The sequence below is a fragment of the Camelus ferus genome, chromosome 7 (genome assembly GCF_009834535.1).
Source record: "Camelus ferus isolate YT-003-E chromosome 7, BCGSAC_Cfer_1.0, whole genome shotgun sequence".
Lineage (NCBI taxonomy): Eukaryota > Metazoa > Chordata > Mammalia > Artiodactyla > Camelidae > Camelus > Camelus ferus.
This window is the reverse complement of record NC_045702.1, coordinates 71,390,502-71,410,244: the sequence shown is the minus strand read 5'-3', so window position 1 is coordinate 71,410,244 and position 19,743 is coordinate 71,390,502. Positions and strand designations below refer to the sequence as shown.

At 34.8% G+C, this 19,743-nt stretch overlaps 1 protein-coding gene across 1 annotated transcript in view; it reads right to left on the bottom strand.

Moving 5' to 3' along the window:
- The window catches only part of SEMA3C (semaphorin 3C), a 153,208-nt gene that overhangs the window by 27,019 nt on the left and 106,446 nt on the right, over positions 1-19,743 (bottom strand). The window contains exon 12 of the mRNA XM_006188369.3: positions 16,083-16,305. Coding sequence (XP_006188431.1) covers positions 16,083-16,305 — 223 coding nt within the window. The remainder of the gene's footprint in view (positions 1-16,082; positions 16,306-19,743) is intronic.

The window sequence follows — 19,743 nt, the reverse complement described above, 5'->3', positions numbered from 1 at the left end:
TTTAAAAGACACAACAGTAGTTCTAGTAGCCAATCAACAACTTCAGTGATTGGTCAGAATCTCTAGTACTTGGAGCCTCAGAAATAAATATCCCAATTGCAGTGTACACCCTTTACGTGGCTCCACTCTAGATGTCTTTGTATTTCTGCTCCTGTTAAAAACTGTGTGACTCCCACAATCTCCAGTTCAGATTCTAAAGAGACAGATTTAATTTGGTCCAACTTAGTCATGATACAGGCACACTGTAAATCAATAGTTGGTGGTCAGATCAGTTGTCAAGTGCTTATGTGTCATTTCAATAAGTTCTGGTACCAGGAAAGAGCCAATATATATGAAACCATCTAAGGCTGCTCCCTAAACAGGCCCACATTAATGGGATGATTTCTCCCAAAATGCAGTAATGGCAGACACCTTCGGTTTCTTTTCAAAACCTAGTTACCAGACCTCAGTTCCATATATAGAAAATACTGCTGAGGTATCCTTGGGCTATCTCATTCACTACTAATAAGTAAGTAGACTTGGACTGTCTTCCAGCCATTTCCAGTCATTGATTCAACAAGAAATTATTGAGTTCCTTCTGTATATCAGGTACTATAACCAGTATGAATGCAAAGATAAATGGGCATGGCACCTAAGAGTTCACAGTCTAGAATTTATGGTTCTCTGAACAGTGTGTTCCCATTAAAATGTTAGTCACTGAAAGATACGCATTCTAGAATGTCCATAAAATTCCCACTTACTTATGTCTACATAAAGCCATCTCTGAACCCTTTAGTTTGAAGATAATAATATAGCTATCAAATGTCTTCCTTCTGGGGGTAGTGAGAATGGCATCCCTTGAATGCACTCAACATAAATTATTTTTATTGTTCTGCAGAACTGGGATATAGCTTTTATTTCCTCAAGAAAAGCACCGTACCTACAAAACAGTTACAGTGAAGCAGAGTATCTTCCTTTTTTTCCCTTAAGCCTCAGTTCACTTATGTGTAAACGTGAATAATAATTATAGCTTTTGTAATGGATATTTGTTACTGTGGTCTACCCAGAATCACTTCCCCTTTTTCGGTAATAACACCCTAAGACATCTTTTGGAGACAACACCTCTCTCATTCTCAGTCTACATGGTTAAGGAATGGAGCATCTCTCCTTCAGCCCCAGGGAGATGCCATGACTTAGGCCCATGCAATTAAAACATCCTTTTACCCCTGTGATTCACGCAGGAGAGGGCACAGAAACGAGCCAGGGCCTAGCCCTCTCTGGGAATTATATAGGTGGGAGCTTCTTTCTCTCTGAGATCAGGACTATTAAAGACTTGTAAATCTGGAAGTGCTGAGGCCATCCACACGCAGAGACTCCATTTAAGACTAAACACGAAAGAGGAAAGCAGAGCTGAAAGATGGTGAGATAAATTCCTGACATTACTTTAGCACAAATTCAGCTACATCTGAGGCTGCCTCTTACATTTCTCAGTTGAACACACAGACAAAATTATTTTTTAACTTGTTTGCATAAGGTCTTTGATCACTTCCTGTTGAAAGAGTTCAGACTAATAAAAACTAAATGAATAATAGATGGAAATTGCTTAGTATAATGTCTGGTACATAATATACTCTCAGTAAGTGGAAATTATTTTTTATTTGTAGCTTCACTACTTGCTAAACTTTTGACATTATTAGAGTCACCATTCTTTTCTTGAACCTTAGTTTTCTTATCTATGAAATATACATAATAGGCATGCTTTGAATACATTAAAGCATTGTGACGTGAATCAAAATTATAACAAAATGTTTCAAATATTGTGAAAAATAAGTATATATATATGATTTGTACATAAGTATATGCATATGAAAAAGTATATTTATATTTTAAGAGCATATATATATATATATATATATATATATATATATATGTATATGTATAGACACACATGAAATTATAAAAATACCCAATCTCCAAACATTAAAATAATATTAAACCAACAACTAGAATGAGTATAAAGATATAGGTGTTTTCATGTGCTTTTGGTAGAAGTGCATTCTGGAAAATCTTTCTTGAGAGCAATATGGCAGTTGGCCATCTGTAGTAACTGATACCAGAATATCCTTCTTGCATAAACAAATATAAAGCAGGATGAACTACAAGAGATAATTCTTTCTAGGTAATGGATAACAGACAGCACAATACTAAAATAAGGAAAATTTCACAAGGTAATCTTCATGATTCCCCCTTTTCTGCCTGGGAACAATTTCTGAGCAGAGGTGCAGAGAGCAGGTGCAGAGTGGTCCCACTGAGATGAGAAGGCAGGTATGAGAATTTGGGGCAGCAGAAGCAAATTAATTCTGTGGCATGCAGTGTCAGAGAGAGAGAACTGTCCAGAAAAGGAGTTCCAAAAGTCCATGTGGAAATCCCTTGTGGGTCTGTGGCTGATTCTTGGGCTATATATTTGCAGGATGAGACTACCCAAGGTTTAATACAGTATAGCTGCTATCTGAGAGTATGGAAGAGACAAATTATGGATGCAGCGGCTCTGGAGAAGAGCAATGTTGGGTTAAATTGGAGTTCTGGCCCTACCAGAGTAGACAGATAGCATTAACACCTTGTTAAAACTCCTGACATCCAGTAGACACAAAAAGGCTGAACCTGTAAGAGTAAGTGCTACTTTCTAGAGTTAAGACCTAGAAGACCTAGACTTTAGGCCTGCCCTAACACAACTTGTAGCCCAGATCGAACACAACATACAAGGGAGAGAGTTTGGAGTTTGAATCCTGCTAAATTAGAGTGACTTACCTTGAGCACAAAAATTATAACAGAGAGTAAAGCAAGTCTAAACAAATTCAAGGTGATCAGCTAATAACTGACCACTTGAACCTAAAGCTAACACATTATCTACAATGTCCAGTATCAACAACAAAAATTATTATACATGGAGAGGAGAGAGAGAGAGAGAATGAATGAATGAATGAGTAATCACTTTTTCAAAAGAAAAAGAAGTTAAAATTATCCAGATGTTGAATTTAGCAAGCAACAGCCTTAAAACTGCTACTCTTATAAACATGTTAAAAATATTAAGAAGAAATTCAGAAAAAAAAAGAAGATAGGGTCCCAATGAATGAATAGATAAGGCAAAACTCAACAAAAATAAAAACTATAAAAGGCCAAACAGATATTTTAGAACTAAACTACAATAACTGAAATAAAATATCAATTCTACAGACTTAACAGCAGGCTGGGGGTGAAAGAAGAAAGTCAAAAAATTTAAAAGCCAGAACAACAGAAATTGCAAGTTGTAAGAACATTGAGAAAAAGTAATTGAAGAAAATGAAGAGAGTCTTTTGGGCATGTGTAACATTATCAAATGATCTAATATATGCATAATTAGAGTTCTGAAAGGAGAATAATGACAGATTGGGGAATAAAAAATGTGTGAAGAAACAATGGCTGAAAATTTTCTAAATTTAACAAAAAAAATTGTAAATAGAAACATAGATCTAAAAATTCAGTGAGGCCCTAGGTAATAGACATAAAAAGAGCTACACATAGGCACATTATATTTAAATTGCTGAAAACAAAAATTATAGAAAGAAAACTTTGAAAGTAGATAGAGAAAAAAGATATTATGTCATGAGAACAAGGAATATAATTATTGCTGACTTTTTATTTGAAACAATGGAGCCACAAGATAGTGGAATGACTCTTTTTCAATTACTGAAAGAAAAAAAAAGTTAACCTAGAATTTTATATCCAGTGAAAATATTATTTAAAAATTAAGATGAAATCAATCATTTTTAGATAAATAAAAGCTGGGGAATTTTGTTGCTTGCAGATCCCCTACATTTGAAGAAATGCTAAAGGATGTCTTTTAGTCTGAAGGGAAATAATACAAAATAGAAACACAGACTTACACGAAGAATAAAGATAATCAGATATGACCTCTTTCCAGCTGGGCTGACTGGTTTGAAGATATGTTTTGAAACTTCTGCAGTCATTTGTAAACATGAGAAAAGTTGACATAAGGACACTGCTGATCCCTGCTCCTGGCTAAGGAGGACAGAGCCAAAAACTCCAAAGAAAGAAGCTGAGGCCCTAGTCAAACCACATATAAAACCATTCTACAATTGTGTTTTCTAGTTTTGTGAACCAATAAATCTGTAATAAAATATGAACAATAATATTTCTGAGAATCTTAAATGACAGTAAAATAAAATATTTCTCTTTCCCCTAAAAAAAGCCAAGCAGAGCTATTTGTGATATCCTGCAGAGTGAAAAAACTAATTAGTATTTATAATATAATCCCTCTATATGAGTAGAGGATTATAATCTATTTATCACACAGGCTCATTATCTTTTTTCTGCAACTCTAAATTTCGAAGGTTTTTTTTTTTTAATTGCTGGGTGGTAAAATCTGTCCTGACTTGAACTAATTTGGTCACAAAAGCTGACCTGCACTTAATTTTATGCTGTTCATGGTCTTTATTTATTACACTTGGTTTGAGGACTTCTATGTTTTACTGTGGAAATAGTACTGTGTATTTCATAGGGTGTGATCCACGGTTCTGTGAGCCATTTTACGTAATATATATGCACATGTTACCTTTTCCTACTCAAATACTTCTGAATGCTGAAATACATTTGGTTTCAAATTAGTTACTATAAAATAGGATTGCTTTTTTTTCTATCTATTTTCTTGATTAAAAATAAATATTTAACTCAAGCAATAAAAAAATAATAATTTAAGAGATATAATTAAGTAAAGCTACAGATTGAAATCATGTTCTGGGTATTACTTAAATGATACAGTAGAATGTAAATATTCAAAAGTAGACCTATTAAAGCTACTCTCCTAATTCAGGACGCTGTTAATGAGTCTGCCTAACAACAGTGACACTGGAAGGAATACAACCAGTTAGTACTATTTCACCATATGCTGAACGCTGAGTACCTGTGTAACTGTGCCCTATGATGGTTCTCTTTTTGCAGTTAGCTCTCAGGACTAGATAAGCACTGTTCATTAACAGCCCAGTTAACGGCAGTTCCTATACCGCTACTGAAAAAAAAATCAGCTACTTCCCCAAACCTGCAACAGTGTCCTCTATTTCTATTTTATCCATCCTGGTTTTGTACTTGAAAATGGTGTAAGCTTGAGCAAACCTGCCTCCTGGAAACCTTTTTATTTCTCTATAAAATGTGCATATAGTACTTACATATGTGATGAGGCTGTTCAAGACCAAAGGCAAAAGCCAAAGTGAACCTTCCTTGTAAATTCTACAGAGGGTATAATTTTACTCTCAGTGGTCTGGAATTGTCCTTCCTTATTCTCACGCTTTTCCTGTTACATAAATTACTTACTATTCTTCTATACCAGTGCTTTACTTTTATTTACAATTTCCAAACAAAAGAAATGTCTCATATATTACAGGTAGAGTCATCTATTTTCTGTCATCAAAATTTTTTTTCCTCTATGCTTTTCCCAGTACAGTGTACTCATCTACCAAAATTTAAGTAATACTGTAAAATAATTATGCACATATTATTCACTGCCTGTTTCCTCTCACAAGAATATGAACTTTATGAAAGAAGAGACATTTAGTTTGCTGCTTATTTCTAGAGTTGAATAGATTCAGGATTTGTAACAGAAATTCAAAAATATTTGTGAACAAACATACTTATATATTATTTATGCATAGAGAAGTATGATTGATTTCAATAAATATATATCTACTATATAAGTACATGCATATTTTTACTTGTTGAATGCTTACTAATTTCTAGGGAGTACACTCAGAGTTTTACATACATCATCTCATTTAATCTTTAAAATACATCCATAAAGTAGGTACAATTAAGAAAACTAGGCTTAGAGATGTTACATAATTTGCTCCAGGTCATAAAACTGGTAGACGATAGGGAGGAGAATTTAAACGTAGTTCTTTTGAAGTTAAAGCATGTTCCCTAATTCTTAGCCTAGAATTCATCAAGAATAACTTATTATAACTATTCTGACAAGTTATTCTGTATTTAACAAGGTTTTGGAGAAATTCCAACCAAAATTAGAATTGGTCATTATGAGGAAAATCTCTGGGAATTTAATTTCCCATTTCACATTGCCCTATGTAGATCTAGGACTTTACAGGTAAACACACACATGCTTGTATCTATTACTGCTACGGAAGTTTTAGAGTTACATATCTAGATAAGTTAATTGAGAGGCAGACTTTGGAACAAAATTTTAAGGCCAACAATTTAACTAAACTGGCAATTATATAAAGAGTGACTATATTATAAGCTTTGCTTTAGTAAAGGTTTACCCAAAAAATTAGAAAACAGCAAAATGTGCATTTAAAAATATAACAATTATTTATTCAACTAAAATGTCTGTCCTCATGAAAAATATCTAATATAGCTAATGTATCAAAATGTGTTTAATAAGTTTACAATATACATTTGTTATGGTTCTAGAACTACTTTTCTCTGCAAGGATTTTTTACAAAATTTTATTTTAGTATTAGACCAAGTGATAATCCATCAATATATGGATAATTATAGTTATTTCCTGGTGATATAGCTAAAGAATACTCAAATAGGGTCTCAGGAATTACTAAATTTAACATTTAAGAATTTTGTAAATTACTATAGTGTACATATCACATTTCAGTATATTTTATCAAATTCTATCATGAATATTTTATTTACATTTGAATTTAAAACAAATGGACTTACTTCATATAATGTCGGCATACATTCTATGTAAGGTTTTACTGGTCCTGCACAGGATGCAACAACTGAATTTCCAAAGGTGCAAAACTGGGGATAACTCTTTCTATTTAATCCTTTATTGTTTGGGGAAAGAATTACTCATCTAAGATAAATGAATATTATGGTCATTAATTAACTTATTTTCCTGCACCATTTTTAGCATAAGAAAGGCTGTTGTGCCCTGATTCTCAAAGTTTAAACCCCATACAGAAGAAGGCCTGGAACATCTACCTGTTCTGGGGTGCTCAGGTAAAGAAAGGAGCTTTTCCCTCTTCATTTAGTCATCTCTCAATCCACCATGGACTTGCCCATGTTAACCCCTTGTTGCTTCCTCCTGTTCATATCCAGGTCTTTCCACTGGAATGGTTATTCTCTTCTCAGCCTTTATGAGTCTTTAAGGAGAAAGGCTAATGAGGAAAGCAGCTTTATTATTACAGCAAGGGAGCTCAGACGTAACTGTGCCACATCTGATGATCTTGACCACTGCTTCTTTCCCGCCTGTTATTCTCTTTTCTCGAGGTCCCCATTATTTCCTCTTAATCTCCTGTCACTTTGACGATCCCTTTTTTCCCACTTTCTTGGTAAATACTCTTTATTTTCCTACCCTTAAATGAGCTCCTCAGAGTTAAATCCTTATCTGCAGAGTTCTAGACTGAGCTCAAGGATTGTCATGGATTCAGCCAACACCCACACTGCTGACGAGTCCTGTATCTACATCTCTGGCACAGCCCTCTCTGCTGAAGTGAGCTACAGTAACACCCTCTTTGACTTATCCATCTGGATGGTCCACAAAATCTTTAACTCTGTGTGAGACAGACCTGGGGATGGAATTTGACTACTGTTCCTAGCTTCACAACCATAAACAAGCCATTTAATATTGAAAAGCCTCAGTTTGCACAACTGTAAAATAGGGATAACGATTCTATCTCATTGGGTTGCTGTGAAGTTTTAATGGGATAATGTATTGCAGGTGATAAATTCAGTTTTTAATGCAAAACAGGCCACAGGAAAGGACCTTTGTGTCATTCAAAAGTAATTAATTACTCTCCAAATCTGCTTGTTCATTCTATATTCCCCTGATCAGTGAATGGTACTCCTTTTCACCCTTTTGCCAAGCTATAAACCTACAAAACATTGTAGACACTTTTTTCATCTGCCTACCTTTCCTAAATCAATTTGTTATCTTCAGGTCCTTTCCTCCTAAATGTCTCTTGAACCTCATAATCCCTCTCAACTTCTGACTTTTTTTTTTTAACATTTTTTATTGATTTATAATCATTTTACAATGTTGCGTCAAATTCCAGGGTTCAGCACAATTTTTCAGTCATACATGGACATATACACACTCATTGTCACATTTTTTTCTCTGTGAGCTACCATAACATTTTGTGTATATTTTCCTGTGCTATACAGTATAATCTTGTTTATCTATTCTACAATTTTGAAATCCCAGTGATGGAGGTGTTAGCTATCTTGATCGTGGTGGTGGTTTCATAGATGTATACGTCTATCAAAATTCATCAAGCTGTACACCTGAAATATGTGCAGTTTACTGTACATGAACTATACCACAAGAAAGGTGTTTTCAAAAAAAGTCAGAGGGATTTCAAAACTTCTGACCACCACAATCAAGATAGCTAACACTTCCATCACTCCCTAAGATCAACCTCTGGCTTTTAATATCTGTTTTAATTTAGGCTTATCACTTCTTGCCTATAAAAAAGACAAAAAGTCTCCTTCTTTTCTCTGTCTGTAATATATCCTCCACATCAGTAGTGATCTATTTAAATGTATATGGGCAGTGACCAACCGACTCTAACGTGAACCTAATAAGTCACACCCTTGCATAACTTCTCTCCCTGAGTGCAGCTGGAATGGGTGATAGGCTACTAGCCCATAGAATAATGCTAATTGATGGTATGTCAATCCCATGATTATGCTCCATTATATAAGACCCTGTATTAGTAGATGGAATGAGGAATGTTTTGAATGGCCAGTGAAGACATCCACGTGGTAGGGAACTGCAGTGGCCTCATTCCTGCATCAGTAAGGAACTTAATTTTTCCAAAAATCACGTGAGTTGGAAGAGACTTTGAACTCCAGAAAGGAATGCAGCCTGGCTTACCCTTTGACTGCAGCTTTCTAAGACCCTCAGCAGAGAGACCAGGTTCTGGGGATCAGGATGTAATCTCTGGGGGACTATTATTCTCCTTACCACATTAGTGGAAGAGAAAAATAAGCATCCAGCTAAGTAAAACATGTATGACTCTAATACCACAGATTCACTCCAGAAAACCCAGTTTCAAATCTTCTTGGTCCAATTTACACTACACTTCATATTCTAAAATGAAACATTTCTTTCCATTTTTAACAACTTGTACTCTTCTCAATTCAACACAATTTCTTAAAAAAAAAAAAACAAAACTGGCTTTCCACAATGACCAACCCCACAATGACACCTAGCTATAGACCTCCTTTGGGTAGTAGCATAGAGAAGGTCAGGCCTGGCTAAATAGTAGGCTGTGAAATTTTCTCCTAGGGGCAAAGGCTGCCAAGTCTGCTTCAGGAAAACTTGGCAGCACATGCAGAACAAGAGCATAGTGTGGTTATTTCCTCTTAAGACACAGACAAAAGACTTCATAAGTTAATGTCTTTAGGCTAGAAAATTTTCTTATATTCATGTAACAGTAAGGGGTTAAATGAAGGCAAAATACAGGGATGATGTTGGACTGCAGTTGTTTTATATCAGTGATTAAACAGTAAAAGAGCCAGTGACACAGAGGAAATCATTGCCATTTCTCCTGCTGAGAGGCACTATCTTCTTGCATGATATTCTGAAGTCTTCCATATATATATATATATCTGTTGAATATGCAAAATCTATTTTAAGTAAATAGAAGCATGCAAACTAGATTTATATGTTTTGCTGAATGCGTAAGACAGATTTAAGCTCCATTTTAAAACAAGTTTTAAAATGCACAAAGATTTAGTGATACATCACAAAGTAAGATGAAATACTATTAATTTCTGCATCTTCTCCTCTCCCCTCAAAATATTACTGCCTTCACCACTAAATATATGGCAACTGACATAAAAATATGTCAGATTCACAGGTCATTCACACGTAAATCCAGTCATTTCCAGGTCTTCTCTGTCACCTTGTAAGATGTATCTTGTTCACATGTAAGACTTGGTGACATGTGTGGATGGCAGAAGTGAGTGGTGTCACTCTAACAAAGCAACACTGATGCTCGTGTTGGATGTCAACACGTAAGCGTATCTTCTTGACAAATGTGGCTGAAACATTTAATGCAGAGTAAAATGAGAAAATATAAATGAAATTACCTTAATTTCATAAAAGGAAAATAATATAAAGTGGTGATGGTAGATGAGGTAATAACATGAAGAGGATAAATGCTCAGGATGTGAAATCAGACAGCAAGAAGTTATATTCTGGTTGTATCATATACTCAATATCTATGTGATCTTTACTTATCTGAGCTTCTGTCCCAACACAGTGGAGGATAAGTGTAACTCATTCACTCATTCATTCCAATAATATCTACTGCCTGACAACTTTGAGTGATGTACTATTCTAGGTACCGAGGATATACCAATGAATAAATAAGACAAATATCCTTGCTTCCTATGGAGTCTACATTCTCACAATTCTTCATAGGGTTGGATGAGAGTCAGTAACTCATCTGGCAAAAGATAAACACCATAAATAACTAACTATAATTAGCATCATTATAATAGTAATTAAATATTTCAGAAACTTGAGAAAGTATTCTTATTTGTATAATAAGTAGCATTCTAAATAAATAAATGGGTAACTCAGGCAAACTAACAACACTGAAATTTATTTAATGATTATGTGAGATTTTATGCTATCTTTAAAAGAATGTATCTCTGAAGAGTAGCTTAAAGGAAAATTATTCTGCTTTTTGAAATAATTTTCCAGCAATTATCCATATATTTATTTTTAATAAACTATATTTTTAAGGTAAAATTTAAATGAGAACATTTGTTTTTGGATTTGCAACTACTGTATGGGTGCTCACATTTTCTTCTTTTCACGTATCTCTGTTGCTTTTCTTCTACGTGATCAAGCAGTCATCACACTGTGATTTATCATCTTTCTCCTGTCAATTCAGCCATCATTCTACTCTGTTCTATTAGTATTTCCTGCTGTGAAAATCCCTGTAGAATCCTTGGTAAACTCTCAGAAGTTTCCAGATTCTGCTTTGGAAAGCAGTGAACCACAATGTTATTAAAAACCAGTGACTTATAAAGAATTTTTGTTCCTTACTCCTAAGGAAAGGGAAAATCTAGACATTATCCTCAGAGTGACGTTCACACACAGCTTCCAGCTGACAGCAGTCTTTTCTGAAGTCAAATGCACTGCTCCAGCTATCAAATTACACATCAAGTATTTTAGGGAGTTCTTTAAGACTCAAAACGCCTAGCTCTGCAGTTCATTAAGTGTGCTATTCCAAGAGCTGTGACTGCTAGAACTGGTTAGTTACTATGAAGGCAGTTATCCTGTAACACTGAAGGCAAACACATTAAGGCTTTAGTCACATATGTGGCACATACTTCAAAACTCCTCACTTTCAAAGAACTTACTGGATCCAGCATTCCAACTTAGTACTCATCCACTTAAACGGAAGCTAATAAGAAGCATGAAACAGTACATACTACATAAGAATTTTGGCACAGCACTGCATGTATCGACCTTACTTTAAAAAATCATATTGGCATACTGCCCTCTGCAAGCCTGGTCTATAAGCTAACAGTGTTGTTTTACATTTTTTAACGATTGAAAAAAAAATAACAAGAAGAATATTGCATAAGCAGTGAAAATTTGGGACACCCCAAACATCTAACATCTATTCACAGGAATACTCTCACTCTTTCATTAGAAAGCATATGCCATTCTGATTCATATTTAGTGCTAAAAATATAAATTTGATAAAATGTGTCTGAACTTGACCCAGACACTTAAATGCTTTCATAACTCCAGAGGCAAAAGGAAAACAGGCAAAAATTTCTTCATTGTGCATTACAGTCCGCTTTGGACTAATAGCCTGGATGTAAGCAGTAGGTGGCAAAGTTAAAATAGAAATGTTAATCCTATGAGAACCCTTGCCTGCTGTTTTATAGACCTTCTTAAAGATTAAAAAAAAAAAAAGAAAAGAAAAGAATAAGGAGCATAAAAAAACCCCACCGACCTAATACTAAAAACTAAAACTAAAAAAACCCCAAATGCTACAAAATATCAACAAATACTACCAAATTTTAAAAAGCACTGATTTTAAAATACATTTTTTTCCAACCTGTGTTTCCTTTTTAAGGGGTGTAGTAGCAAGAATGAGTGGTAAAAATCAATTAAGTAAACTGGGTTTCTAGTCTAAGTTTTAATACAATAGCAAGACTTTTTTTTACTCAAGATTCAAGAAGGTGTATTTACATGAAGCAACATTATAAATTCCTGTATTATAGCTCCATGTTAGAAAACAGCTTCTTTAAGAAATCTTAACTTTTCCAAAATTGTATATTAAACAAAAGAGGAGTCAGCAAACTTTTTCTGTAAAAGGCTGAACAGTAAATATTTTGGGTGCTGTAGGCTAAGCAGTCTCTGTGCCAATCACCTCACTCTACCACTGCAGCACAGAAGCAGCCACAGACAAAATGTAAATGAGTGGATGTGGCTTTGTTCTAATAAAACTTTATTTGTGGACACTGAAATCTAAAAATCTTATATAATTTTCACTGCTTATGCAATATTCTTCTTGTTATTTTTTTTTTCAATCGTTAAAAAATGTAAAACAACACTCTTAGCTTATAGACCAGGCTTGCAGAGGGCAGTCAGCTAGATTTGGTTCATGTTGTGGTCTGCTGATCTCTAGACTAGATATTGAGGGAATGCAAACTAAGAAATAAAAGATGAGAGGACAAAGCTTACTTCTCTTCCTTATATTTATTTACTTAAATATGTACGTATGCATGTACATATGTATGTATGTATTGATTGATTGATTTTGGCAGCTAGTAGCTAGTAATGAGGCAGTCCCGGAAGGTGGAAGGCTAGATTACCAGGCTCTCAAACTCAGCCAGAGTAGTACACTGTAATGGACTAACTGTAACAGTTACCAGACATTGAGCCCCACACAACTACTGTGGAGATTCTGTGAACTAGAAATCATTAATAATGTTCAAAGTAGATACAGTTACAAGATATCCTATTTGCATTTCAATGACCTGTCACTTAAGTTGTTCTTACCCAACTTTTTGACAACTACTGTCTTCATCGAATTCCCTTGAATTTTCTAGGAAGGTCCAGAGAAAAGGGAAACCATGAAAGAAGCTTGCCTTATTGTGGTAATAACTGGAGAATCACTATTTACTTGTAACAACTAAGGGGCTGTTTGGTACTTGGGGATTTGGCAACACCCAAGATATATCCTTCCTAAGATATTTAGATACAAAAATCTAAGAAATCTTGGGAATAGTGACCTGTGATTCTCCCAAGTTCTATTTCAGAAAAGGCTGTTTTATTCACTTTTAGCAGCAAACAAGCACATAGAACTCTCTTTTGAAGAAATTTCACCAGAAATCTAAGAACTACTTGGGCAGAAAAAAACTTATACCAATATACTGTTTGTTAGAGTTTCTGGTAAACTGAAATCACTTTAAAAAAAATTACAGTGTGGTTTGATATAACTACGAGGATAAGGTTTAATGGTTAAGTGAGTTACCATCTCTTCACAAAGATGCTGTTGGTAGAGGCATTGTCATACAATGCTCTTTCCTATTTAGAATACAGTCTTCAAGAGATGTATGTAGCTTTGTAAGCAATCATTAGTGAAGCTTCCCACTCCAATTAAAAACATATGCCTAAATATTGTTTTTGAAAATGATACAAGTGTTTAAATACCAACATTAAAAGTCTATGTAAAGGTGACAGATACTTACGTCTTAAGAAAAGCCAAATAATTTATGCAAAAGCATATTTCCTACTATCTTCTATCTAAATAAACACCGCTGAACAGCTTATAGAGACTTGAAAATTCCAGCCATGAAACCCACATATTGCATGTAGGCATTCATGAAAAAACAACCTGAATGTGACATCAGAGTGCAACTTTAAGAAACAAAAACACTAACTGGAAAAGATATCTGCACCTCCATGTTCACTGCAGCATTATTCACAATCACCAAGATTGGAAACAACCTAAGTGTCCACTGAAAGATGAATTATAAAGAAGCTGTGGTTTTAAAATACAATAGAATATTACTCTGCCATAAAAAGAATGAAATCTTACCATTTGTGACAACATGGATGGACTGTGATGGCATTAAGTGAAATACGTCACACACATAAAGACAAATATTGTATGATCTCACTCATATGTGGAAAAAAAAGCAAAATGAAAAATCACATTCATTACTAGAGGGAGGAGGTGAGGAGAGGGAGAATGAAATAAAGGCATTCAAAAGGTACAAACTTCCACTTATAAGATAATTATTAGGGATGTAATATACACCCCTATAGTTATGGGATGTACTATAGTTATGAAAGTACTATATATATGAAAGTTGTTAAGAGAGTAAATCCTAGCAGTTCTCATTATAAGAATTTTTTTCTTTCTTTTTATTGTATCTGTATGAGACGATGGATGCTAATTTAACTTATTGCAATAATCATTTCACAATATATGTAAGTCAAACCATTATGTTGTAGACTTCAAACTTATGCAGTGATATATGTCAATGGTATCTCAATAAAACTGGAAAAAAAGAGTCTCCAATTAAGACAGGTTTCAAAAGGAAAAAAGAAAAAACAGCCATTTTTTTTCCTGAGTAACATGAGTCATAAAGGAGAGGTATGACTCTAAATGACCTCTTTACTTCAGGAAAATTTTTTTTTTCAAATGCAAACTCCATGTTGGATGACCTCACTCAGGCTAAAAGCAACTCTGTCATTTATATGGAGGCATCATCTTTAGAGAACACAGCTTATATGTAAATGAAGATTAGCTCTTGCCATCAGTTATGAATTCATTTCATTATATACTCAGCAATGGATATGGTTATGATTTTCAATTCATCTTGACAAATATTTATTGAGCTCACCAGGAACTGGTATGTCTAGAGAAAAATTACATATTAAGGAGAAATAGAACCTTGAGAAGAATGTGTGGTAATGAATACAAATATGGAAGGCTGGATTATGCAATGGTTAAAGAGACAGAAGTGAATAAACTGAGTTTGAAACATGATATTTGAAATGTTAACAGGTCATACAACTTGTGTTATCTATCAATAAGTACAAATGCAAATATTGAGCTCAGGAAATGGCAAAGACTAGAGATACACATTTGGGATTTGTTTGCACAGAATAATTAAAACCAAATGAATAGTGGGGAGGGTATAGCTCAGCGGCAGAGCATGTGCTTAGCACGCACAAGGTCCTGGGTTCAATCCATTAAGTAAACCTAATTACTTCCCCACAAGCGGATTAAAAAAAAAAAAAAAAGAATGAATCAATGAGATGGCCAAAGAATATGTAAAAGTGAGAGGACCAGGGACAGAACCTCAGGGAATACTCACACTCACGGGCAGGAGGAAGACAGGCTAATGAAGGAAACTGAGAAGGAACTGCTAGGAATAGAGGAAAACTGTGACTTGTGGCTGAAGCAACAGGTAAGGAGTGATTCTACAATGTCAAATGATGCAAACAGGATATGGAGGCATAGCAATGGTTAAAGGTTATTGGATTTTCTTAATATGAGAACACTAAAGATGTTGGAAAAATCAGCAGTATAGTAGAGGTGGCAGTAGATGAAGGTGTAGGTACAGTAGGTCAAGCTAGCATAAGGTTTCTAAACCAGGATTCAGTGGAGGATGACATGGAAGAATAAAGTGAATAAGAATATAATGCATAAAGAAAGGTCCTGGAGATGGCAGGAAAGCATAGATGTCTCCATGTACTTAAAGAAAGGTCACAGATTTGTTTCAGTTGAGAGAACACTCATGCTTAAAATTTCCAATCTCTTCTTTCATTTCATTATTATCTTATTTCACTATAATGTGTGCCAGGAACTGCTCAAGGTGCTTTACATATATTCACCCATTTGTTCCTCACAACCACCCTGTAAAGCAATTTATTTTAACTCCATTTTACAGATGTAGAAACTGAGGCACAGAGACATTAAATACCTCAGGGTCAGACATAAGTAAGTAAACACTGGAATTCTTCCGATTCCCTTACCTACTATGCTCTTTGACTACACTTTAAGTGTAGTTTGAATTCAAATACTTACCCGTTCCAAGAAACAGGACATGGTATCTACCGTCAGCAGCATTCACTCGATCCACAGCTATTTTTGTGTACTTATAGTCAGTGCCTATACGAACAATCAAAGGCCTTCTGTGGACTGGGTAGATGGAATTGTACATGAGAGGGTGGTTCCGAATAAAAGTGACAACGTCATCCGGGAACTCCTTGGTGGTTCGCATATTGGGTGTAAATGCTCCTCCTGGGCACTAAAAAATATTTTAAAAAGAACTAAGTTAATGAAATAGTTACTTTGTTTTAATAATAATCAAAAGGCCTCTATTTTTCAAAAAAATTAGAAGCTCAAGTTATTAGTGTATTTGTTACACATTGAGAAGAAAACAGCATGACTACATACAGTGCTATCCGTAGAAAATGAATATGCAAGGTGTATAATTTGATCATCTGAATAGGCTAAGTCCACTTATCCTTATTTGTTTTCAGAGAGGAGCTGGCACAATTTTGGATATGATATAACTTTTCACCTTTCTCATTCATCACTTTTCTATTACTTATCATGTGCCAGGTACAGTGTTGCTAGGAAAAAAAAAAATCTTGTGGATATAATCTAAGGCTGCTACTTACTAAAATAAATTAGATTATCATTATCAACTTCGATCAGAGTTTTATTCTATCTGATCCCCCCTCCCAAAAGAGTGATCTCTGAAGTTGGGGAGTTTGGATTGGATGTGGCAAACTAGACCTGATACTTTGTCTCTGGAAAACATTCCAGTGATTTCCACTGCTCTTAGAATAAAATCCCAACCGCTTAGCATGCCCATAAGCCCCTACATGTCTGGCCTGCGTCAGCATCCACCACTCCCAGAGCGGTTCTTGCTCTTCCTGAGCCTCAAGCGTGCTCCTTCTCCAGGACCTTGGCACTTGCTGTTCTCTGTCTGGATCACTCTTCTCCAGACAACTCCATGGTTTTCTCTGTTACCTCATTCAGTTCTCAGTTCAAAAGTTACTTCCTTAGGTGATGACACATATAAAAATAGCTCCCTATCGTCATCTCCACTCTATCTCCTTTTAGCCTGCTTTATTTTTCTTCACAGCTCTATTTACCTGTGTATTTGTTTATGAGTTGCTTTTATCTTTACTGTCTGTTTTTCCTTCTAGAATGTAAGGTGTGTATTAATCTTAACTGGGTATATTTTGTTCATTGTCTCACCCTCAGACCTATAACAAAGCTGACAATTTAATAATAAATATTCAACAAAGAGTAGATGAATGAGTGAATTACTCTATTATACCTAGAATCCAATTTTGGTGCAGGGTCTTTATGAAACAGGTGCCTCAATTCTGGTGAGCAGAGGAAACATTCAGAGCATCAAGTTTAAAAGGGCAGAAAGAAAGCAATAATGAGATCTGAAAAATGACTGCTAGACAGTTTCAGCGGTTCTGGAAGGGAGCATGACAAGGGCTTCTGAGGAGAAGAGTCTATTTACAGGTCGCTTGAGGCCAAACTCAAGGGTAAGCTGGGAAGTGCTGAAGCTTGGAACTTAAACTCACCCACTAATAGGATCTGAGTATTAAGTTATACGTGCAACGTATAATCTTTCAACACATACAAACATGATCTGTCTAACCCCATTAAACACTGTCAGTATCTCTACTTTCAGAAACAAAAATACTTGGTCATTTTTTAAAATCAAAAGCACTGCTGTTCTAGTTTTCATTTATCCTCTTTAGAGAGGTACAAAGTGAAAAGAAAGCAGCACAACAAGCATCCCGATCAATAGCAATGGGCTCAATAGCAATGGGTACAGCAGCTGGGGTAAACAGTAAGACGTGATGGGGACAGTAACAAATGGGAAATCATGTCTTATTCAAAAGCAGCAATGAATACTTATTTCTACCTGATCCCTCCTATGCAGTAATACAAGCCTAGTGTGGCCAGACTTAAACAGAAGATAGAAATGTGGAATTTTGTACTGAAATCTACCAACATTTTAATGTTGAGCCAATGAAAAAAAGAAAAGCAACTTTGGAGACCAAACAAAACATGGCAAACTCTTGGTGAAATCCATACAACAGCTGTCCTACAAAGTTAGTGCCTCTGGGTTAGTATTGCCTGGCAGTTCCACATTTGCAAATAAGTCTCAGCAAATTGCTAATGTGCTCTCACTCATTTCAACTATATCATCCTGAAGGCACTTTTTAGGCTAACTTTGACCAGTTAACATTACTAAGACTTTTTATAGGACCAGTAAATATAGTTCTCTTTTTGTAGAAACGCTTAAGGAGCAATTAAATGACTTCACTAAAGAGAGATAATGGAACAAGTAATAAAACTAAGCTTCTCATTCGTTAACCCATTAACTAGACTTTCATCTGGGGCTCATATATGCTTTTCTTTTAGGAAAAAGTATTATAGTTAAATATACGTGTTTATAAATTGCCTACAATAAAAGACCAGATGAGGACAAAGAATTCCATTTGAGGGTATTCTAAATTGATGGATGTAGTCCATACTTCTGAAAAGTGTAGTATTATAGCTGTTTTCTACCCTCATTTCTCACACAAAGTGGAAAAAGGAAAATACATTGCTCATTGAATGAAAACATGGAAAGAACAAACGCATGGGCAATTTAAATAGTTCCAGCCCATCATAAAACACCACTAATTATGGTTTGCTAAACTGAGATGTCTCCTTAAATATTTGCAAGCATTCTCATTTGTAAGTTTCAGAAAGATCCAAAGTTAGCATATATTTCTAGTGAACTTATATAATTTGTAGTTAGCAATTATTTGCATGTGTGATAAGCTTATTAAATTACAAGTGTCTAGTTTCTGGATTTTACTTAATGGTAATTGAAATTTATATATTATGTTTCAGTTGCTCAAAACTTTCATTATTAAGTAGGTAACCCAAACAAATCAACTCAAATCAATTATTTTATATTCATTCAAATGTTCCCCATTTGAGACTTTTGTTATATTCACAATGAACTTCTTACTTAGAAACAACTGCCTCTTAGTGTAAGTTCATTTTCAAAATTATAGAATTCTTTCTGACAATGATTAATTTTTCCATTGATTCACAGCATAAACCTTGTAGATAAAGCATAGAATGAGTGACAACAATGGTGACAAGAACAAAATTTTATTACCCTTTGCAGACTCTCTATCTAGACCTGTGAGTTTGCTCAGTGTTAACACTGCCAAGTATAAATAAGATGTGATCAACGTATCCCTCACTTTGTGATATATGAAAGCATGTGTATTGAAACTTCAAGATAATATACCACTCACATGCTACCATAAAATAAAGCCTTTGCCCTTTAATCGGGTTGTTGTCTCATTCTTTAGAAGGATAATTCTGCTCTACAACAGTCATTAAGTAATTTTGGTTAAACTTCTCCTTTAAATGTTTGTTTTTCTCCAGTTCTAGCTGTTTATCAAGTAGCGATAAACACTTCTTTTTTGAGTAAAGACATTTTTAGTGCTTTGATTACTAAAGTGTTAAGTGAAATGCTAGGAACAATAAGAATGTCCTCTTAAGTAAGTATCAGTGATTATTGCCCTTCCCTGATTTCTTTCCTATCCTCATGTATTCTTGAGTATCTGCTCCTAATCCACCCATCCACTTATACTAGGATGTTTTCAGTATTAGTATATTCACATATTAATGCACATGTCCATTC